Source organism: Drosophila bipectinata, chromosome 3R, assembly GCF_030179905.1.
Source record: "Drosophila bipectinata strain 14024-0381.07 chromosome 3R, DbipHiC1v2, whole genome shotgun sequence".
Classification (NCBI taxonomy): domain Eukaryota; kingdom Metazoa; phylum Arthropoda; class Insecta; order Diptera; family Drosophilidae; genus Drosophila; species Drosophila bipectinata.
This window is the reverse complement of record NC_091739.1, coordinates 17,729,090-17,753,106: the sequence shown is the minus strand read 5'-3', so window position 1 is coordinate 17,753,106 and position 24,017 is coordinate 17,729,090. Positions and strand designations below refer to the sequence as shown.

Below are 24,017 nucleotides of genomic sequence, written 5' to 3'. Positions count from 1 at the left end.
CAGGGAAGGAAGGCAACAATATTGCGGCAGGCAGCAATCAAGCTGAAATGTGATAAGATTTCATTTCATTATGAAGTGCTTGTTTCCCCATCCTCCCCCATCATCCTCACACCCACAACCTACTCCAACCAAAAGGATTCTCTGTTTCTCTTACCATTTTCTCTGTCTCTGGCTTTCTCCGAGTTTGCTTATTCGATTTCAAGCAAATGAATTCGAGATTGAAAAGCTTTTGTGAGAATTCACACTCGGCGAGCTCTGCAAATGGTGAAATACGGTTTGCATTACAATCATCCAGAAACTTTGATGCGGTTGCGAAATAAGAGTTTATTGAGTTTCGAATCAGATGGAATATCAAAAAGTTGCAAATATGGTCACCACTCGGAAACAGAATTTTCCAAACGATAATTGGAATGAAATTTAATATAAAGCTATGCATTGCAAGAGACTTTGTTAATTAAATTATTGTCCAATAAATTCTGAAATGTATAAACTTGTGAAGTGACTCCTTTAAGTCCTTAAAGCCCAACAATGAGCTAATGGATGTCTTGAAACATTCTCCATCAACGATAAACTGTCAGGATCTAACAAAAAAAAAATGAAAGGAAAAGCATGACAGGAGCAATGTTCGACCTGTCACGGGGTACACCCATATACACATAAACTTCCTGCTAAATCATCCCAAACAAACGAAAATATTGCTTAATCAAATTGAATGACCTTCGTGCCCAAAGGTCTGACGTTGCAAAAAGCCAAAGGCCCAAATACTAAAAAAAGAAAAACGACAATGTCCGCGTGAAAATTGAAATTGTTCTAATCAGACGACGTGGAGGTTGTTTTTTGTTCATATTTTCTGTTTCCATTTTTTTTGTTTGGTTTTTGGAATTTACTTTTTTTTTGTAGTATCCCGACTAACACGTGTTATTGAATCATTCGAAAGGAAAAATGAAGCACCATGAGAAAAAACAAGAGGACCGTGGACCGGGAAAAACATTTACGCTTCGCTGGGGTTCAACGGACTTTTGACTTTTGACCAGACACCGAAAGCCAAAAAGGCCCAAACCGTAATCCCGTTTTTGTGGACTTGGCCGGCAAACGGAAATTGTTGTACAAATTATGCTTCGTTGATTGCCAACGTTTTTAGAGTGTATTTCGTTTGGTTCTGCTGCTGTTTGCTGCTTGGGCTTCGGCTTCTGTTGCTTGATGAGCTGTTAAATGCGAATGGGAGGAATATTTTCCAGACATCCACCTCACCCACTCTACCACCCATCCATCCATCCTACTAACCACCCAGCTATTGACAGTTTTTCCCAACCATCACGCAATAAAGTCATTATGGGCCACTTCAACAAAAATATGCCCGTCCTAATAAATCTCCAATATAAACGGAATATAAAATCAAGATTCGTTTTGCTGCACTTAGCCCATTACCATTTTCTCAGTCACGACATGATTTTTATGATAAGATTTTCAATTTCAATCCGAGAGAGACACACAAATGTAGCGATAATGATAAAGGAGATCTAAAACTATAAGGTATAAACTACTACCATTCCCATTCTCCAAAAGGTAGCCCCAGCCGGCCGTAAAACAACTGGCTATGTGTTTGTTTGTTTGTGCTTGGATCCCCGATCCCCGACCAGTACCAAGCCAATAATAAAAATCGCATAAAACTGTTGGTTTTAGTTTAGCATAATAAAATGAAAACATTAACCATGCCGACCCGGCCATGCAGAATGAGTTACGGGGGAAATCTCTGCCAGCGGTATTATTCGAATTTTATTACGAGACCCACACACAATACCTGCCTCTGGCCAACGACGCTCGGATATATATTTTTTTTGTCAATAAAATTTTAGCAATCGATGGTAAATACTGACAAAAATACATACCCATGACCTGCCTGTTCAGGTCGTCAGACCCCAATTGTATTTTTAAAAAAAAAAAAAGGAAAAACATTTATTTGTGTTCATTTAATACCTGGACCTGACAGGCGAGCAGCAACTCATTTTAATTTGTCCTTAAATAAATTAGACCTGAGCGGGGGAAAATGCTGTGCTGTGCAAACATTTTAGCACGAGATTGACAGATAAATTATACAAAAATAAATTGTGGCATATTTTTAAATATAATTTTTACAGGAATTTCTGTAGATATTTTATAATTATAGAAGTACAAAGTTTAATTAAATGAAATACTTCCTATTTATACCGGTTCATTAGACAACTATTTGGGGATTTTGTTTTCATCTTCACCCTCATTCTATAAAGTCCTTTTCAATGACACATTTTGCTTTCGATCCACTCTAAAAATGTGATTCACTCCGATAACCAATTCCAATTTTCACTCCTCATCGAAGAGAGTTTCCTGGGAATTCAATTTTTAGCTACTTGAGCAGGTTTATGCACTTCTATTTCTTCAGCTTGCTCTAATTGCTGGTCGATAATGGCGAAAAGCCGGCAGGAAAAATGCTGAACCAAAGAGCCAAATCGAAAGGACGACCAGGAGGACTAGGACTTGAACCCAATACCCATTTTCCATTGGATTCTGTGTGTTGGTTTCTTTTTATTTCGCATTTGCATAGAATATTTTGTTGCTGATTTAATTTTACGCTCGCGCCTTAACGGAAGCGGAAATTTCGTAGTGGTTAAGTAGGATGGCAATGGGCAATGGGCGTTGTGCAAGGGGCGTGGCATTTCTGTTCCCATCCCGTTGATTATGACGATGATGATGACGTTGTTGTTGCCATCAGGTGGCGGCGTTGTCGGAAGTGGCGAGTGCTTTTCTGCTGGCATTTTGAGCGCTCTGTGCATTATTTATAATTATTGCGAATTTTCATATAATTATGCGTGGGCGCATATTTTCAGCATCTCCATCCAGCTCAATTTTCTTCTCTGCATAAATATTTTTTTTTTTCGGCACGTCGGTATATATATAATTTTGGTCCGGCGTCAGTTATTTATTTAAGCAGCAAATTTTTCTTCCTGGCTGCGCGTCCTTCCTGGCCTCGAGAAGAGACTATAAATATTAAAGTCAACGGTAGTTTGTGTCTGGTCGAGAATTCTTGTGTAATTAATGTTTGTTCTGAGATTTTTGCCGTTCTCTGCCGTTGGCTGGATGGCTGGCAGTCCGCTTAAGGCACTCAAGTGGCACATTACAGTTATGGCGGTTGCTGTATGCCGTCGCCATGGCCTTTGCCCTTGCCTTGACTTGCCATTGCCATTGCCGTGGCTTTTGTGTTTGCCAAGGCCTGTGGATTATGTGAGTTTGCTGACATTGTTGAGCGGCAGTTAAATGCCTCATTAGGTTAAGTCCCTCTCACTTAAATTTGTTTCCGGCTCAAGTTTTGAATATCTTGAATATTGGTAAATAAATAAATAATATTTATTGAAGGAGGTTTCATTTAAATCATCATAAGCCTTTACATACATTTTATAGTAAGTTGAAAAATAAATGGGAAACTGACAGCCTTGAAAGAAGCATTGGCCGAGCATCCTGATCGGCCAAGAATAGGTTTCACAATGCCCACCATTGTGCACAAGTCTCGGCCAAGCTCAAAAACCCAGCTGGGCTTCTGCCCTTTCTTTATTAAAGAAAACAAGAAAGAAAATACTATAATTAATATAAGACTAATTTCGAATATTTTGAGGAAACCTTTAAATCATTATACACATCGACTCACTAGGTGGTCCAGAAATATACTTCAACGGGTTGGAGATGTCTCCTTCACAGAGTTGCACACCTTTAGCCATATTACCCTCTGCTAGAGATATACAATAAACAATATAAATAATACCATGCTTAGGCACAAAAACAATTTATTTTCTATCCACAGCTATGATTCATATAAAAACAGATTAAAAGTTAAATATTTCTATAACAGGCTTACATACCAAACCATACCTCTTGCCATTCCCCACATAAATCATTTCGAAAAAAGCTTTCCACACACAATTTACAGACTAAGCGTTCAATTTACGGACTTGCAAAGTGAATTGGAAAATGTGTCGGCAACTTTTGGGGCATTCGGAATTTTGGCGTATTATGCTTGGGGGGGAAAAAAAAACTTTGTTTGGCAAAAATTTTGATTAGAGAGAGAGAAAGAGACTTAAAACTAAGCGGCCTCGTGCATACATGAATGGGAATTGGAAACTTTGGTCCGTTCAATCGATAAAAATCCCGAGTCAGCCTTTTCCCAGGCCTTAATCATTTTTGATACAATTTTTTAGACATTGTGTGCAATAGGCAACAGATTTGATCTCTTTGAAGCCAGCGTTAAGCACTCAAAGCGAGGCTCTTCCATATCTGAGTTTGTTTATTTTTTTTGTTTTCATGCAAGTTTTCAATTTATTCAGATGTATACTTTTGCAGGGTGCCCCAAAAATGGGACACAACAAAATACGACCTCAGACAAAAGAACCAAAAAAAAAGCGACCAGAGCAAGTGAGCGAAAAAAAAAATCAACAAAATTGAGTAAAAACAATGAAGCGTAAACGATTTTTGCTGACATGTATGTGGCATGGGGTATAGAGTAGGGGGTATGGGGCAGCCCCATGCAGCATAAATATAATAAAAATAAGGCAGCAAACAAAAGGCAAACGCGAGTTGCCTGTTAAGCACCCCAAACACGGCAAAAAAAAAAGCCGGCAAAGAGTATATCAGCGTGAGGGGCAGGAACAAGTATATATTTTATATATCCAACCTACATGGGAGGAAAAGCACCTTATCCATGACGTGACATGATTGTCATCCACATTGTCAACGGCAGGCAACCGCAGAACGGCAGTTCCCTCAGCCACCGGGACATAAACAGCTTCATACAAATGTTATTATGAAATTTTCCTGGGCAGGAGACCCAGGAATCCTCCACAAGGAGCATCAGAGACAGAGACAGAGTGCAAAAAGTGTTTATCACACATACGCCGCGTATGACAAAAAATGATGAAAAATCTATTTACAAACCAGTTCCTCCCCCCAAACAAAAACCCAACCGACCCTGCCGACTCTGACCATATTTCAGCCCCCATGCATGCCATCAGCATATGTTTGCCGTTTGTTCTCAGGACACAAGGAAAAACAAAATTAAATGGGGGTCCTTGATGGGAAGAAGACCAAACCAAACATTATTCGAAGCCATCGATGCCGTCACATTGTGTGCGGTTTCCCAGCCCCATTTTTCCCATGAATCTCCCTATTTATTCCCCTCTGTGTTTTCGTTTCACTTTCTTTGGTTTTATTATTTCGTCTAGGCTTTGACGATTTCCCCCTAAAACGAAAGGCTCTTGCCAACTGCTGGCATACAAATAATACCAGCCTGCCATCCCCCACCGCCAAACCGTCGGAAAATCCCTCATCGAAAATAGTTGGCGCACTTTTTTTCCATTTGTCCTTTTGTTGTTGTGCATTGCGCACATAGTTAGATAAGGCAATATTATTTTATTGTCCCAGGGGAAGGGGTATGGGTGTGGTGGAAGAGATTCCCTATCATTGTGGTCAGTAGGATTTCAGTCAAAGTTTTTTGCTTCAAGCAAAGGGTCACTGGGCATGGCCTAGGCTTAGAACTAGTTTTTTTGAGGAAAATAAATCCCTTTAATTTTCATACTTTTTATAAATTTCAACATAAATTTATGATTTCTTACCAAAACCATTTGTCATCAATCAATTAGAAGCATTTCCCTTGTCAAATGTGTCAAACTATTGCACAAACTAGCATTAAACTGGGCCAACTAAGGGCATTCAGGGATGGCTAATAAATTTTTCAAAACTCGCCCAACGCCGGGCCAACATAAATCTGCAGACACCCCCGACCCGGCTACTCATACATATTTCATTTGTGCGCTTCGCTCCGATTTTTAGATCAAATGATTCGAGCCAGCTTATAGTTGAAATATATTGTAGTCGATGGCGTGGAGTTTTATTTCCTTCGGAACTTCCTTGAGTGCCGGATAGTACTTTCCCTTTTTTAATATGCTCATTCAATTTACTCCACTCCTCGATTATTGATGACATGACAAACAAGGTACAATTTCCTGCCCGCCCATCTTCTTCGCATCGAAGAAGTTCGAGAATCATTTTTCTTTCAGCTCGATTGTATTTGTATGCGCATTAACTTCATTTTGCAATCATGCGCGCCATAAATCCAATTTAATTGTGCTGCTCACTCGCAGACACACACACGAACACAGTAACACACACCAATGCGAAAAACACACGCATGAGCTGCTTGAGTGCACGGCGGCGTATACTTAATATTTGCTCGTTCGTGCGCTCAATTCCGCATCCTCGCAACTTCTAACTCAATGCTAAATAGAAGCACATAAATTTCCGGACAGGGACCCACCCCTTATGGCTCCACCTTCCAATCCCCGACGATATCCTGTTTGATTTCTTTGGATTGCATTTTGAAAAATAGATTTTTTATACTGTACTGCTGGCACCCAAACTGCTTTGCTTTCCTTTCTTTTCCACCTCCATTTATACACATGTATACCTGGTATATCCTTCTCTGACTGCTGGCCTTTGTCTGTCTCTGTTCCTCGTTGATTTACTACGCACAATTTCGTACCTTTCGCAAGGACCTCGACCTGAGACGGTCGGGGTCCAGGTCCAGGTCCAGTTCCAGTTCCAGTTCCAGTTTAAGTTGCTGGCTGTTGTGATTTATGTTTGATTGAAATGCTCTAAATTGTATGCTAATCTAGACTTTGACACAAAGCTCATTTGTTGTTTCTGCAGCTCCAGTTGTTTCTGCTTCCCGCCCAGTCCCGTCCTTCGAGTCGATTTCGTTGTTATTGCAGCAATCATGTTTAAATGTTCTGCCCGGCATTTGGCAGTTCGGCTAAGCGATTGCTAATTTGAAAACCATTTCGGTTTCAAATGAATCCTATCAAGGGGTTCGCCTTTTAGCATGTTTCGAATCATTTGTCAGGCTTTCGGGCATCCGATTAAGATTCTACTCAATTATGCCGGCTCTGGATAGACTTCGGGGCTTGCTTGTGGACTTGAAATTAGTTTCAGGCAATCGAATAGTTAATTACGGTGAAATGTTCTCGAAGTCTCAAAATGAATTTCAGAAATCGGAGTAATTTAAATTCGATTTATGTCGGTGTGTCAAGTCCTTGAGATCCCTATTCATACCTGAGGAGTTTGAAAGTTATGAAATAATTCCATTATATCCTCAAACATATCGCGGAAAACCTAATCTCTTTATGCTCGTAATCACGTTTCACCCCCCATCACAAGTTGATTTGATTGCAACCATTAAGTGCAGCTGCTAGGCCGCACTAACTTCACTATCTCCGGCCCATAAATTCCCACGAATATCCTTCTCCACGAATATCCTGTCGCATGCGCTGCTAAGTATGCTATATAGTTTTTTTTTCATAAATCCAACAACTGTCAACTGGGATGGGGAAGGGAAGTGGCTGAAATTCAGCAATAAATTGACGTGAGTCAGAGTATAGCCCGCCTCATTAATGCCACCCACTTAACCCTTAACCCCAGACCTGATCCACATGCACACACACTAACACACTCACACACTCTGGTGCTCTCACAGAGACAGAACGGACAGACGGACAGCACAATTGGCTGCACTTGTGTGTCCACTTAGTTGGGTGAACAAAACCCACAATATCCACATGTCCGAGTGGTTGCACTCACGTCCCCCCTTCGCCCCTCTCGTGACCCCTCAATGCCATCCTTAACCCACCACTGGCCACTATGCAGTGGCTCTTCATGACCGTGCGGTTAAGTGTGCTCCGTGCCGCTGGCAGTTCTGTTTTATTTTCCCCTTTTTGTGAGTTATGCACGGCATTTCCGGTCTTGTCATTTCATACTAATCAACATCCGTTGAGCGGAATTTGGGCGAGCAGTTTGGACTGCATTATTATTCGCGAGATTTTTTGGCCGGCTCTTCGTAATATTTCGACTGGGCCGCATTATACGCATTTGTTGCAGCATTTGCATTGTAATTGCAGCACTGCGTATAAGTGATGTGCATATAAATTAGATTTGCTCCGTTGCGGCGTGTCGGTGGGGCAAAAAGTCGGGGGAAACTATGGAAATTGAAAATTTATTGCATACCGAGCGGCCACCACTTGGTTGCGGGATGTGTGGGTGAATGAATCGGAGTGTGTGTGTGGTTATGGTTTGGTTTGGCTTAGCTTTCATTACAAATTACGCATACGCACCGTTGTTAATTTCATATTCATAAATGATGGCCCCTGTTGTCCTTGGGGAAATTGCATGAGCACTCCCGGTTCCCAGCTCCCAGGTCGACTTTTTGTACTTATATATGCAATCCCAAAAAAAAAAAACGCCAGAACATGAAAAAAATTGCCTAAATTATGCTTTAGTTCAGGGTGGCTCTGGTCGACTTTGATCTCTACTTCATCCCAAGAAAATCTCTGCCTTATTCTACTCTAACTAGCCAAAGCCCGGAAACATAATCCGGTACATTTGACTCTGAATGCTCTCTTAGGTCCAGTCCATTGGGCCACTTGACTTGCGCAAAAAGGCTGGCCATCAAATCCCCAGAAAGTCCCAGTCATAAACATAAAAACCAAAAGGGCACAACCCTCGGTTGGCCAGCTCTGTTGGCCGGACCATCGAGTATTTTGTTGAATTAAACCTCTAATTAGTGAAAGCTGTTTTTGGAAGGGATTATAGGTTGCCCAGGGACATCTTGCCCAGGGAATGGCTAATGAAAATTTCTTTGAATATTTTGTTTTTTCTTTTTTTAAGATTTACTCCACAAAGCTCAAAAGGAGAAGGAGCTCTATGATTAAAAATATCCATGAAGAAAGCTTAAGGCAAGCAAAGGAGTCTAGAGAATCTTGGGAGAAAAATTAAAAGAGGAAATCGTGGGCTTACTAAATTAATAGGGATTCACAAATATAATTTATTCAAAGCTTGAAGAATTATGAAATGGATAAGAGAGAGAACAGTCTTTTACCATTTATGGTAATATATGTATAGTTGTGTCCTCTATTTTTTGCCAACTCACCAATAAAACTGCATTGGATGCTTAGCAGCAAGGCAAACAAATTAGTTTCGCTCAGACACCGACTGGTGGCATCAAAAAATTAGACGCGTCAATGGCTTTTGCATTCGAGGCGACAAGTTGAACGACATCAGAAATGGTCGGAAAATGGGAAAAAAAATGGGGGGGGGTTTTGGGGAGAAATTGCGATGTCATTACATTGCCAATTCAAAGGAACAAAAAGTGCAACCAACTCCGATGATATGAGAATGTGTGTTTAATGGTTGACATTTTTGTTTACAAATCGACTGCCGCTGCTGCTCCTCCATAAACATTATGCCAACATATGCATAAAGTACACATAAGAAGCTTACCAGCCCATACCCTGTCTATAGATATATTCTCTTTTTTCCACGATTTACCAGCAGAACTCCAGCAATACCAACAGCAGCAGCAGCAACAGCAGTCGAGCAAACATCAGGCCAACGGGGCTGTCCTTACTGGGATGCAAACGCACCACATACGAGGGCCACGCCCACCGCTGCGTACCGCCTCTTCCACAACTACTAACAGTAGTAGCAATAACTCGGCCATGGGCGTGGCTGTGGGCGGCGGCGTTCTGCTAGACCAGACACCCTCCGGTGGCAGCAGCAGCAGCGGCGTTAGCAGTGCGCCGAGCTCCTCGAAGGGTCACCACACCCACTCGCACTCTCACGCCCCCCACCTGGTCCACTCCCATCCGCATCCGCATCCGCACACCTCCGAGGGCATGGTCCTGACTTCCGCCTCACCCGTGGGCGGCCAGCAGCAGCAGCAGCAACAACAACAGGTGCCCCAAGCCGCCATGGACGAGATGCGCGTCTGATAGGTATCGGTCTTTGAGTTGGATTTATAGTCATCAACAGGGTAAGTTTAGGGAATATATTTTTTATTTTAACTTTGACACACCTTTAAAAATATGATTATATTTTTTTTAAATTTAAAACGGGTTTAAACATGGAGTTTAAGCTTTAAGGTTCATATGGTCTACCATCGTCTTAACTTTTAATTTTCTTAGCCTCTTTCTTCTCCTCCTCATCGCTTTCTTCATCTTCTTCCACATCCTCTTCTACCGTATTCTCTTCTTCCGTATCCTCTTCTTCTGTACTCTCTTCTTCCATACAAGTCTCGGGGCTCAAAGGATTTGGAGCGAATTCATATGTAATTTCCCCACGCGAGCTTATCTTCGCATATTCATACAAATAATATTTATTATTCATCTCTCGTATTATGCCGAAGCGCAGTCCTACCTCCAGAGCCTGCGTCAATTTTTTTGTGTAGTATTTGTGACGGAAAGGACAGTTCAAGCTAGCCAGGACGAACTCGAGGATGTCCTCCCAGTCCGTTGGCGGTTCTAGCTTTGTCAGGGCCTTGCACAGATAGTCAGCTATAGTTAATTTTGACATAGTTGAGGTTTTTTCCTTAAAATATCTTAATAAACAACCTGGAAAGACAATAAAATCATAAGCAAGTTGAAGTAAATTTTTTCAAATTTAAGTTCAATGCAGTGTGGTAGTTCTTTAAAACATGTTTCCGTGCTCCATCCGAGGCCAAAAAATGATAAACATGCAGAACCCTTTGCAGGGGTCGTGATGCGACATCCGAAAAAAGGTAAAATACAATTTCTGTGAACACAGACTCTGATCAAAAATAACAAACGGCATGTCAAACATGCGGCAGCAAAAAATTTTGCCCCTTTATTTGATAAAAATAAAATAAATAAAAAGAAGTAAGTAAAAAAATATGCATAAAAACACGCGCCACAACAGAGTTCAGGGTTCAAGGTGGACTCAAATGTCGCAGGCACTCGGATGGAAGAACGCCAAAGAGTGGGCGGTGGCCAAAAGTTTGGAAAAACGCGGCAGCTTTAATGGATTCTTTGGGCTGGAGAGAAAGGGTTCCAAAGAGTTGCGAATAAAACATAGGCACTAATGCCCGAGCAAAGAGAAATGAAATTATAAACGAAATTAAAAATGAAGCCACCAGACCAAACCATAACAAGTGGCAAGGTGCAAGGCAATTTGTGGCATGCAACTTGAAACCGGGCGCCCAACTAAATTATGAGCCCAATGTCGGACTCGGCAAATTCGAGCTCAACCAAATTAAAACTGCAATGTGGCCAAAAGTAAAAAAGCAAGAAAATTACATTGGCTTCTAAAACCAGGTTTCGTAATTGCAATTCAAAAAAAACCACGAGAAATAATGGAATGAATGAAACATTCTACATTTTTAAATAAATTAACATTTATGCTATGCTATTTTATGATGAAAATGTTTTTATATAATTAGCAAGATCACTTAAGTTAATGGAAAATAATAGCCCCTATCCAAGTGGAAGTCTAACAATTTTTTTTCCTGAAAGTTCTATATAGCCACTTTTGCTGGCCATTTGCAGCCACTTGGCCATGTTCTCATGAATGTATGATGTCTGTGGGTCAGGACACTATTTCACCTGGCATACAATTAAATTTGCATTTCTTTATACTCTTTATTTTTTTTGTTTTTATTTTTATTTTTACGCTGCCTTTGCCTTGGTTTCCTTTCCTTAACTTTTAGCTGATTAACATTTCTGGTGTGTTCTCGGGGCGCTGGGTTCGGTGGAAAATGCAATTTCGCCCTCCGGCTAAAGTGAAAGGGACCCACGGCGAATGGCAACTGTTATGTAAATTTTACACCCACTTGCACAGCAGCACACCCACTGTTACACACACATATAGAGAGAGACCCGGACACGGGGGCGTGTCGAAGTGTATATGTGTTAAAAGCGCAATAAACATTAATTTCACATTCTTTTTCCTTGAGCCACTCCAATGCCAGTGAGTTTCTTACACTTTATTCCACTCTCCCCTACTGGTGTATATTTCTGGCACTTTCTTAAATTTTATTTCAAAGGTAAAAGTCTTTAAAACGAGGTCAAAGCAGACTTTAACGGAGTTTGAAGTCTAAACAAAATCATCCCAAATAACTTGATAAATTCACCAATAAATTCGACACACATGAATAATTGAAAATCACTTGTTTGCATTCGGAGAACACAGTCCATTTGTTCACCTAACAAATTCCTAATCAATTAATTCAGCAGATAAACGAAAATTAAACTTGAATTTCTCCGCCACACCAAATGCGGTTTCCTTGTCAGCCATTAAAAGTGATTAGTTTTGAAATTATTTTGCAAACAGAATATTTACTGTGGCTCGAGGGGCAGGCCAGCTGGTTCTGGTTTCTTGTGGATTCAGCAAGTTTGGAGATGTGGCGAGAAGTTTCAAACATTTGCGTTAAAATTACATGACTTTGTTTGAGCCCAACAAGGAGAGGACGCTTCTCCCGACACTTATGAGCCCAAAAGTGTTGAGTAATTAGCACACAACTTTCAAGTTTCTGGCAGCCTTAGAGAGTTGAGGGTTAAGTGGATAAGGGATTAGACATAGGATCACCAGCAGTACTAGATATCATTAGGTTTTGATAAAATTTAAAAAGAAATTTATAAGAATTTCTATAACTCCTAGATCTCTAGTATTAAACTGCCTAACTAATTAAATTTTTATATTCGCTGTCCTTTTACTTCTCGGGTAATCTTGCCAATAAAAAAAGCTTACAAACCTGAGCAATTTTCCGTCACTCGAGTGTTGTTTATTTTTTTCCAAGAGGGGTTCTGTAATCCCACCCCTTTGGAGGGTTTCACCATTCCTTCTCCTCCCATGGCCATTTAGACCCCTCTTGAGCTGCACAAGATATGCAAAGTGGCTGCACAAACATGCGCGTAATACGTTAATGATGGTCTCTGCACTTTCTCCAGCCCCTCCTCCGCTGGCATTTTCCCCAACCCACCCAACCTGGCCCCCTGGAAAACTTGCACACATTGTAGCCGCGATTTGCATTACGCGCATTACTCAGTTCACTCATTTTGCTGGTGCTACTGCTTCTTTCCTTTTAGTTTTGGTATCTTGCAAGGCAAGAGTCTAAGCCAGCATTGTTGCACCGTCCGGTGGCACCGCGGCTGAGCCCCTTGGAACCACTCACAGCCACCGCCCACACAGCTCCAGCTCCCCAGTCAACAATCTGCGCCAAATTGTGCGCTCAACTGTGCAGCAAGGGGGCTGCCACGCCCTCATACCTTTTCCTGCAAGCTCGCGACCCCCAAAACGCCCTAAACTAACTGTTCTTCCTCCATAGAAACGGGCACCCACTGCCGCCTGGATGCCTGGCTGCCTGCCGGCCAAAGAGCTCGAAAAACAAAAGGCAGCCGCGCATTTTTGCAACTGCACTTTACTTTGCACTTTTCGCTTTCTTTGCATAAATTCTCGCCAGCCCGAGTTTACTGTACTGCAAAAATGGGCACGCATAGCAAGTAAAAAAAAAAAAACAAATAAAAAATAGAAGAAAAGGTTAGGAAGTTCGACTAGGGTTTACTCTACATTTTTCACAATTTTTCTACTTTTGATGCATATTAAAATTATAAGTTAAAATCTTAAAAACCTTTTGAAGGTTAGGTTTATAAACATTAGTAATTCCTCATACAATTTTATAATATAAATAAATTTATGTTCTTTTCTTAAATAAGAATTAAACTTTCTGTAGGCTTTTGAAATCTTAAATTAAAAACTTTTTCCTTGCAAAAGTAAACCAATTTAGATATACCCTTTTACCTTTTCTGGTAAACCAAAAACACCCTCTCCCAGAGTAAAACATAAAAAAAAATTTTGAAATAGAAAAAAAAAACAGAATAAATATGGGATGCAGCTGCTGCAGAAGACTTCCCGCTGAATTTTTAAACTAAACACAAAAGCATAATGGAAAAGTGGAAAGCGCCAACAGAGCGCAATGAAGTGTACGGCCCCGGGAAAGGCGCAAAATCAACGATTCTGCGACCAAATGGAGCCGAGCTTCCCGATAGGACAGATATGCATAAGTCTGATGATGGAGCCTGCACTTTCACCAGGCACTGTGTCGTAAATGCTTATGGGTTGGGAATGCAGAATGCAGCATGTTGCAGGAATAGATGGGGAAAGTCGTGAGTGCAACTGCTAGAAGAAGTAGGTGCTTATCTGCTCCAAGTGGTTAAAAGAAAGTAAAGGATTCCAGATCGACCTTCGAACGACTTTAAGAAAGTTAGCGTATTCTGGATCTAATATTAAAGCTTATGTTTTTTTTTAATTAACAGAAGGCAATCAAACGACGTAATAAAATATTCTCCGCCAAAGGCTATAACCTGGTCAAAAATCATTCAATTCTTCTCTCATCCAATTCTTGATTAATCTGCATTTTCGAGATTTTTTCTCAATTTTTCTGGGGAACCCCCTTCAAAACTAGGAAAAATGCATGGACCGAAAATATGGCTTCCAGCGAAGGCCATATCTCTGGCAATATTCATCCGATTCTTAAGCGGAATACCTTAAACGATTTGTGGATGGATTCTTTATGAAACTGTATCAAAACCTACCAACAAAATATTTTTGAGATTTTTTCCAATTTTTCTGGGTGACCCCCTTCAAAAATGGGAAAAATGCATGGACCGAAAATATGGCTTACAGCGAGTGCCATATCTCTGGCAATATTCATCCGATTCTTAAACGGAATACCTTAAACGATTTGTGGAAGGATTCTTTATGAAACTGCATCAAAACCTACCAAAAAAATATTTTTGAGATATTTTTCCAATTTTCCTGTGGGACCCCTTTCAAAAATGGGGAAAATGCATGGACCGAAAATATGGCTTTCAGAGAAGGCCATATCTCTGTTAATAATCAACCGATTCTTAAGTGGAATACCTTAAACGATTTGTGGAAGGATTTTACATGAATCTGCATAAAAACCTACCAAAATAATATTTTTTAAATTTTTTCTTCATTTTTCTGTGGGACTCCCTACAAAAATGGGGAAAATGCAATAACCGAAAATATGGCTTCCAGCGATGGCCATATCTCTGGCAATATTCATCCGATTCTTAAGCGGAATACCTTAAACGATTTGTGGAAGGATTTTTGATGAAACTGCATTCTAACCTACCAACAACATATTTTTGAGATTTTTTGGCAATTTTCTTGTGGGACCCCTTTCAAAAATGGGTAAAATGCATGGACCGAAAATATGGCTTCCAACAAAGGCCATATCTCTGGCAATATTCATCCGATTCTTAAGCGGAATACCTTAAACGATTTGTGGAAGGATTCTTCATAAACCTGCATAAAAACCTACCAACAAAATATTTTTGAGATTTTTTCTTAATTTTTCTGTGGGACCCCATTCAAAAATAGGGAAAATGCATGGACCGAAAATATGGCTTCCAACAAAGGCCATATCTCTGGCAATAATCATCCAATTCTTAAGCGGAATACCTTAAACGATTTGTGAAAGGAATCTTTATAAAACTGCATCAAAACCTACCAACAAAATATTTTTGAGATTTTTTCTCAATTTTTCATGGAACGACAATAGAACTACAAAAACTTCTAAGCTTCGGCATTTCCCAAAGTAATGTTTAAGTTTTCTGATCTGATGTCATTCAAATTTTGATTAATGAGTTTGAAAACTTTAATTTGGAAAACTTTAAACTTTAACCCTAAAATTTTCTGTTCCAGCTCCATAGAAACTCTGCGAGCGGAAACACCCGAGGAGTTCTATGCAACGAAGCAGGCGGATGACGGCCAACTCAATGGGACACCACCGGCGGATGGAGAGACAGAAGCTGATGCAGATGCAGCTGCCAAGTGGAGAGGGACAGGCCTGGGGCCAGGAGGAGATGGACGCATCTCTGCCGGCGACCACAAGCAGCGACAGCTGAAGAAGCTCCGATTCAAGCGCGAGATGCACGCCCTGGCCCTGGAGGGGGGCGACGTGGCCAGGGGATATTGCTCCTGCGACGAGCAGTGGACCAACTCCTCCTCGCCAACGTCCACTACCACGTCGGCTACCATGTCGCCGACACTGCCGCCTGGAAGCGCCAGCGGCAGCTGTCATCCGACCGGAGCCGGAAGTGGAAACGCTGGAAATGGAAGTGGGAGTGGGTACGGGTACGGGCATGGACACGGAAACGGGATTGTGAAAATTTCATTGGCGGGAAAGCGGGCTGGCAGGCTCAAGCAGCAGCATCATGTGCGTTTCTCCGACGAGAAGAATTTTTCAGATTGATTCTAAAAAGCATAAAAAATAAGGAAAAATCGAGAAAAAAACTACTAGACTGCACCTAATCTCTGTTTAGTCTTAGGATAAATTTTGTCTCCTTTGCGGAGGAAAAATGAAACAAATCAATAGAAAAAGAAAACAAATTACGTTTAGATTCCATAGCTAATTAGACACTTAAGAGAATCTTGTAAATATAGTTTGAAAAGTGTTAGTTAAATATCGGTGTTTAGCTGGTCCACAGGGATCTGTTGAGGACTATATATGCGAATATAAATAATATACGTATATGTGTATGAATGAGTGTAATCAAGCTAAAAAAAAAAAAGAATACATACAATGTAACAATTAAGTGTAGCACAAATGCATTTTTTCCACTCTTCAGCAAATTAATCGATTTGTTGGAAACAGTATCCTGTTAGTGGCTTGTAAATATCCTAGTCGAAAATAATCATAACATGTGGTATTATTTACTTCAAGTAAAGAAACATGAAAAATTAAGAATATAAAAGTAAACCTAAACTAAAACTAATGAAAGCTCAAAATAGATTAGAAAACCTAAAAAGTTAATGGATACTTAATTGAAAATAAATAAATAGCTAATTATTTAAATTAAAGTTTCAAAAATGAAATAAAACTGACGCTTTTTTGGACTGTGTACAAAGCAAAAAGCTCAATCTCAAAAATAAAAAGAAAAATTTTTAATTTGTTGAGAATTTTTCAAACACAATTTAATAATTATGTCAAACACTGAATAAAAGTGGAATAAAGGTAACAGGTCCTTTGAATTATCAAGTTTTTCAATAATAACCAATTATTGTTTTTAGTTTCTCCTAAAAAAAAATGTTAAATGTTACCTCAACCTAACAAAAACTGCCAATTTGTTTAAAACTAATATTTAATAAAGTGCCCCACATTTAAAAATTCTTCCATTTTAGTTAAAATACATTCCTGATTAAAAACCATTTAAAGCGTCGCCAACAAGAATGAGACATAGTATGATATTTGTATTTTTAAGAAAACAAAAACTTATAATCGTCTAGATTACAATGTGAAGAAGAAACTGCAAGAAACTAAATTAAGGGATTAATATGAACTTGAATATTAATAAAATGAAATATAAACAAATCATAAAACTAAAAAAACATAAAATTAAACTATGGGTATGGTATTTACTTTACTTTAGAAATAGTAAAGTTGAAGGATTTCAAGATTAAACGGGTCCTGGAAGGAAAAAATTAATCCAAAAACTACCTACTCTGGCCGAAAATGGTTCGTTGCAAAATTTATGAACTTTTGGAATGCCTGCTAACAGCTAATAAAGACTTTAAGACCCCCAGTGAACCCCGATCTAACCCGAAGGATTGCAGGATTCATCTCGTTTTAAATGGTTCTCGTTTATGGGTGGAATTTTCGGTTCTGGAGAATTTTAATGGCTCAAATTTTTACGGCAACCAGCACAACGGTTCAACGGTTATTAAATCAAAATTTTATGTCTGGCCAGCAATATGCCACGAAGAACCAGACTCGACCTTATACTCAAAATTAGGAGGGTGGGATGTTTGTGAACTTAAACCGGAAATTCAAGGTTCTTGGGGAATTAATTTAAAACGTGGATGTAAGTTTCTGGCCATGAACACATCAAATATGTGACCACGCCCCCCACAGCCGCACTATCTATCTGCTCTTGAAGTTTGTTTATATTTTGCGAAAACTATTTCAATTAACTTACCCCAAAAACACGGAAACAAAAAAAATTTATCAAGAATGGCGGAAAAATAGAAAACGAAAGCTAAAAACAAAATGGCCGCTGGTCATTTTGAAACTCTTTTTACAGAACCACCGCAACACCCTCGGAGTTTCCAGCCAGTTTGTTTGCTCAGTTCAATGTGTGTTGCATGCAACATGGTTGTTTTTTTTTTTTTTTTTTTTTTTTTCTTCTTTTATGAAATCCAAAGTTTTATGCGAAAATTTCATTATTTTCATTTTCAGACAAGCATGTAGCTGTATGAGCTTGTGTAACGAAATGAGCTTTCCCGGCATAATTAATTAACATTTAAGCAGACATTAAATTTCCTAAATCATTTTGATGAGCACTAAAGTGGAGAGGAATGTTGACATTTCCCGTGCTTGGCTTATTAATTTTATTTTATAACTTACAGATTTTTTATGAATTTTTTACTAAATACATCCCTATCAAAATCAGAATATTTATATAAAAAGGCTATCACTATTAGCCTGTTTTTATCCAAAACTCCCCAACCTGCCATTAAAAATCCTCAGGCCACAAACCAAATTTTAATAGCTCCTCACCCCCTCTTAATGACAGATTTGAAAGTGAATATTAGTTTTTAATGCTTCCTTTTTATTACAAACTAAATGCGAGAAATGTGTATGCCAGGGCTAAAGAGGTGAGTTCTTGCTTGACACTTGCCTTCCACCTTTTTATTATAAATGTTTTATGGCAGCAAATTTTACAAATTACTTTTTGCAAAGCTTCAGTCGCACACACGCAGAACGAACATAAAAACTTGATGACAGGTGCTATAAATTAGGATTATTATTTTAAATACGACAAAAGTCAAACTTTTCATTTTTATAACCATAATTTTTATTAAAGAATTCAACTGATTTTTGGTTTAATGGTTAAGGATATTTATAAAATGAAAAGATATATAAATAGTGAGCTATTTTTACCAATGAAGTCATTCTTTTACCACTTCCTAAATAATTGATTAATTGAAAGCAATGTTTTTGTGCTTTTCGCGTCATTAAACTTGAAGTGTTAAATTTTCTTGATGACGAGGAGGTGCTCCAGTTTAGACTCATAAAAGTCTAAAGTTATGGCAATAATAGCAATAGCAGCAGAAGGTACAACAATATGTTTTTTTCCAGGTTATTGTGGAAGGAGGCGGCAAACACATTTATATGTTTTCCCACGGCTAACACGACGTATGCGTAATTTATGTCGCTCTGCGGCAGCAGGTGCACGGGTCACATAGCGCGGTTTTCATATTTCTAAAGTTCCAGCTCCATTTTGATGAATGCTTCGCATATTTTCAAGCCAACATCCCACACACAGGTCTCATTTGGCCGCTAGATAGTGTATCCATTAATAATCCACTCAGCACTGAAAAGCATTAAAAAAATACAATTTAAGATTAACATCCATTTCGAAATTGGCGGTTAAAATTAAAATGCATTGCCCCACTGTCATTTAAAGCCAGCTGTTATCTTTGTATGTTTTTATTATTATGAATTTAAGCATATGCAACAAAAAAACATACTTTCAATTCAACTAATTAGTTTAATAAAATACCTAACCGATTATAAAATTTTTTAAATATAACTGAAATAATACTAAAGTTTTTATTATCACAGTGGCAATGCTGCCAGACAAACTGAAAAACCAACTAAATCACAGAATGTTCAAATTTAGCTTTACTATGCTTTGAAATACTAAGTAAATTAATAAAAAAAAACGTAATTTAATTTTTCTTTGGTATTTAATAAGTTCAATAAGCGTATATTAAATTATATCGCAAATATAAAAAATTACTAAGATTTAAAAAGAGCGCTCCATTTTTACTGTTAACCGCAATCTTCTCATAACAGAAACGGTTAACAGACATAACGATTAACATAAAGGCCGAGTAGTGCTGCCAACTCTTTTATATTTAAATCTAAAAAAATATTTAGAATTCTAACAATCGAATTGTATGAAAGGATTTAATAATATTTTCAGTTAAAAAAGGTAAATATCAGTGTGACCAACTATCGTGGGTTTCGTAATTAGCGATAAGCACATCGATAGACACGAGGGGAACGCTGGAATGCTTTAGAATGCAGATCAACGAAGAAAAAAAATATCAAGAAATATTAATATAAATACGATACGATTACAATATTTGGGAAAATAAAATATCACGATATAAATATATCATTTAAAAAATATATAAATATATCGATATACCGATAGATTGATATATTATCAACAACCCTAAAACGGTGCTCAGTGTTTTTTTCCCAATTGGAACTCGAAGCTGAGCGGTGCGCCGTACTCCGTGGCGTGGCAGCATTTTGTTAACGTAAAATTAGTTTTCAAAATTAATTTTTCACTCGGACTGAGCGGACATGTCGCGGGTGGACACAATATCGTGAACTTTTTCTAGTTCTCGTTCTAAACTAGAAACGGGACGAAAATAAGATTTTGTGAATAAAACGGTTCGTGGCTAGTTTTACTCCTCGCGAGCGAAAAAAAAAACCAAAACCAACGGAATTTGTTTGCAATACAACGCACACGCACACAGGCGTGGGTGTGAAAACAAACGAAACGGGAAACACATTCAGCTGGTGTTGGTTTTTGATTTTTATTTACGGTAGAGATACTTGCTAAAAATATTAAATTAATGAAAAAACAAAATAAAAACAACAACAATCGAAAATCGAATGCGCGTGTGAATAAGAGAGGGGGCGGTCTGAGAGCGGAGAGCAGTGTTGCCAACTTCCAGGCGACGTCAGTGGATCTCAATTTAATAATTAATCTGGCCCAAACTAATTTAAATATTACCAATCCAGGAGAGCCAATTTATTCTTGAATCTTTTTACATTTCGGCTTATTGGCATTGGCTGGCTTTTCGCCATGGGGCTGGCAACACTGTCAAGACGGAGAGAGAGAACGAGATGGAGCTCGCGCGGGAGAGAGAATAGCATGCAGGGTGCTCAGTTCGGTTTTCCTCAATGAATGAACACTTTTCACGGCTCTTTTGGCTCGTTCGCGTTTTCCTTGGGTCGTGGAAAAGTTGTAACTTCGCAGCAGAATACATAATGTACTCTTTCGCTAGCAGTGCATCGCAGCAGCCGTCGAGAGTTGAATCATTTTAAAGTGTTTGTGTTTTTAACGTGTACAACCAATATTTTATGCCTTTTGCATAACAAAAACAAAGCAAAACAGGAAAAAAAAGGTCTAGAAAAGAGAAGCACGCACACACACGAGCTCGCCCGCCAGCCACACACTCACACCGATACGCACGGACTACGTCAATAAGTAAAAACGGTAAGCGCAAATTCTTTTACCCCATGCCAATTGGAAAATTTCTTGCATCCCCTCTCTTTTGCTCCCCCTTGTCACCTGCCCCTCTCGATTCGTCTTCTCTCACTCTTACACTTGCTTCTTTTTACGTTGTTGGCAAGCAGCAGCGCTTCATTCATTTCCACAGCCACACACATGCATATGTATGTACATACCAACACACACACTCCGTAGTCTCTCCCGATGGGAATTAGTGTGACCGTAAAATGTGTTTGTTGTTGACGCTAGTCCGAGAAATTCTATTCTTTTAGCCTTTGCTATTGTTGCTCTCGAAATTTACATTAAAAAAAAACTTTAACAACAATGATCTCCGACATTTCCACATCATATTGTTCATAAAAATAAAAAACAACAACAAAAAACAAAACAATAGGTTTTGAGACTCGAGCATGTGAGTGTTTGCGTGCATTCTTTATCATTGATATGTTAAATGCGAAAAGTTGAAATTCAAATTAAAATTAGTGTTCTGTGTGCGGTTTGTTTTTTGTAATCCGAATTAGCTACTGAAATTAGCTAGCGATCGGTTCTACTGGTTTTTGGTTAGTTTCATTATGGAAATCATGATTTGTTAGCAAAATAAACGAGTTGAGAAAATTCCACTGTTACTAACTGAAGTTAATCCTCTCCCCCCCATTCCAACACACACACACTCTGGAATAAAAACTCTCGCTGTAGTAGTGTAATTAGCAACAAAACTCTCACTCACTGCATCGAATGAGATTCAAATGATGCGTCCGGCCCCAATTTCTCTCTTTTTTTCCACCTCTCCTCAGCCCCCCCACTCCAGCTCTCTTGTCTAATTTACATTTGAATGTGCGTGAGCGCGCATTTGTTGATAATTATCAGCAAATTACTAGACGCACTTGGAGGCAACAACAACAAGAGCTTTGTGGAAAATAATGCATGGAAATAGGGAAAAATAATGGGGGTCTTATAAAAAAAATACCAGAATAAAATGCTTAAATTGTTTAAACTATCTTATCTTGAGGTAATCCTTTTATAGGGAAGGTCTATTAGTACCATATTCAATTAGCATCTGAAAACTATCTTGAGTTAATCCCTTAAAAATTCGATTAGTATCCTATTAGTAAGATCTTTTACATAGATCTCATAGATAGATATTCTCATAGAAACAATAAAAAATACTAAAAATACTTCTCATCTAAAAATCCTTTCAAAAACCCTATAAGAAAGATCTTTTAATACCATTCAGTCGACGAGAAACCACTGTAGATTGTAGATTTCTCCCATTCCGTGGCCTTAACCATTATTACCCAGATTAATTTTTATAAATATATATTTGCAATGAGTATTGTTTTGTCATTCGCCCCCATAACCATTTATACATATTACTGTTTTTAGAATAGAATAATTAATCAACAACCAGAACTTTGTTACTAATTGGCAGCCAAGAGTTCTGTGGTTTAACGAAACGCCCGCTTGTACAGAAATAAACCCGTTGCTATGCCTACGACTGTGACTTTGCCATATATAATATATTGTATATGGGGGGGTTAATGTATATATTTCATATAATGGCAAGCCAGCTTTGGTGGCAAAAACTTAGTAATTCAACCGCACGCACTCACACACACACACACACACACACACATGCAGAAAAAGTGCGCACGTTGATTGTTTATTAATTTATTTTATTTGTACAAATTTGGTTTATCGTTAGCGGCAATGTTTCTTTTTCATTTTTGTTATTAACTTCATTATTCGAGGCATGGCACGTTTTGACTTGCCTAGTTATGTTTTTTTTACTTTTTATGTGTGTGTGTGTGTGTTGGCCTTTTATGGCCAGGACAATGAGCCAATTTTGGTATTGAAGCTAGTTTCTCAATTAGGCCAAAGCACTGAAAGAAATCAGTTATAGAGGTGGTGTTGGTTTGATGAGGAAGTCTCCAGAGCTTAATGGTTTCATAATCTAATAACTTAAGGCCACTATATGTCATTAGTTCCAGCCTTAGGCATAATTCCAAGAAAATCTTGTAAGAACCTTGAAAATATCATCTTCGTTTCGGACTAAATGATATATGCTTGTGTATCTAAAGATCTTTTGTTTACATAACCAACAGAAACCCGAGCGAAGAACCATTAAAAAGTTGAAATAAGCCACAAAAGCTGCAAACAACAAACAGCCAACTTCAATAACAATCCATCAAAAAGTTGAAATTGCCCAAATCCGAAACAAAACGAGATCATGTAGAGCATTAAAAAAAAACACAGAAGGGCAGATGGGCAGGCCCCAATCCCCCAGCAGTCATGCCTAGATCGAAATATAAACAGGGACTGGCGAGAAAAGCATTTGTAGAGTGGATGGTCTTTAAAATGGGGCTGCTGGTAAAGCTTTGAAATATAAAAATATCACTCTAGTAGACTATATATAGTATTATATTAAATAATATTTCATAAAGTTGTATTGAAAGTCTTACAATTTTAAGGATAAGAACTTTGAAAAGTATCTTATAGATAGTTTAGTGCTAATGAGACTTGTAGAGTGGAACTTTTTTTCAAAAATTTTTTATAAAAACATGTCTTAAGAAAGAAAATATTATTTTTCTTAATAATTCCTAACTATATTTTTTTTTATTTTATGGATTTATTTTATGAATTTTATTAAAATTAAGATTAATTTTCCTTCCAAAACCCCAGACCTAGTGCTCAGGCCCTCTAGACTCCCCATTCTTGCACAGACCTGCACAGATGACGATCGTGCGCGAAATCTTTAAGAAGAAAAGCACAAAACATTAGTGGAAGAGAGTGAGAGAACGAGAAGAATAAGAA

The 24,017-nt window shown here is 38.6% G+C and overlaps 3 protein-coding genes and 1 long non-coding RNA gene across 7 annotated transcripts in view; 2 read left to right on the top strand and 2 right to left on the bottom strand.

The window, feature by feature from the left end:
• Nlg4 (Neuroligin 4) overlaps window positions 1–16,818 on the top strand; it is a 34,499-nt gene extending 17,681 nt beyond the window's left edge. The window contains exons 11-12 of the mRNA XM_043212063.2: window positions 9,406–9,836; window positions 15,629–16,818. Coding sequence (XP_043067998.1) covers window positions 9,406–9,836; window positions 15,629–16,144 — 947 coding nt within the window. The 3' untranslated portion in view covers window positions 16,145–16,818. The remainder of the gene's footprint in view (window positions 1–9,405; window positions 9,837–15,628) is intronic.
• On the bottom strand, window positions 9,894–10,488 carry LOC138926675 (uncharacterized). The gene is made up of 2 exons (XM_070281635.1): window positions 10,267–10,488; window positions 9,894–10,200 (listed from the first exon to the last, which is right to left on the bottom strand). The coding sequence occupies exons 1-2, from the start codon at window positions 10,420–10,422 to the stop codon at window positions 10,015–10,017; spliced, it is 342 nt and encodes a 113-aa protein (XP_070137736.1). The 5' UTR covers window positions 10,423–10,488; the 3' UTR covers window positions 9,894–10,014.
• A 1,734-nt stretch (window positions 16,819–18,552) lies between the features above and the next one.
• LOC138926676 (uncharacterized) lies at window positions 18,553–21,609 on the bottom strand. The gene is made up of 3 exons (XR_011443290.1): window positions 21,212–21,609; window positions 18,833–19,265; window positions 18,553–18,679 (listed from the first exon to the last, which is right to left on the bottom strand). It is a non-coding gene; the product is annotated as an uncharacterized lncRNA (long non-coding RNA).
• The window catches only part of cic (Putative transcription factor capicua), a 37,024-nt gene continuing 33,167 nt past the window's right edge, over window positions 20,161–24,017 (top strand). For 2 of the 4 annotated variants that reach the window (XM_070281629.1, XM_070281633.1), the window contains exons 1-2: window positions 20,161–20,223; window positions 20,983–21,191. The gene's annotated coding sequence lies outside the window, so the exon portion shown is untranslated. Of the gene's footprint in view, window positions 20,360–20,979; window positions 21,192–24,017 lie in introns of all 4 variants that reach the window. The other 2 variants (XM_070281630.1, XM_070281632.1) reach the window with 2 other exon arrangements.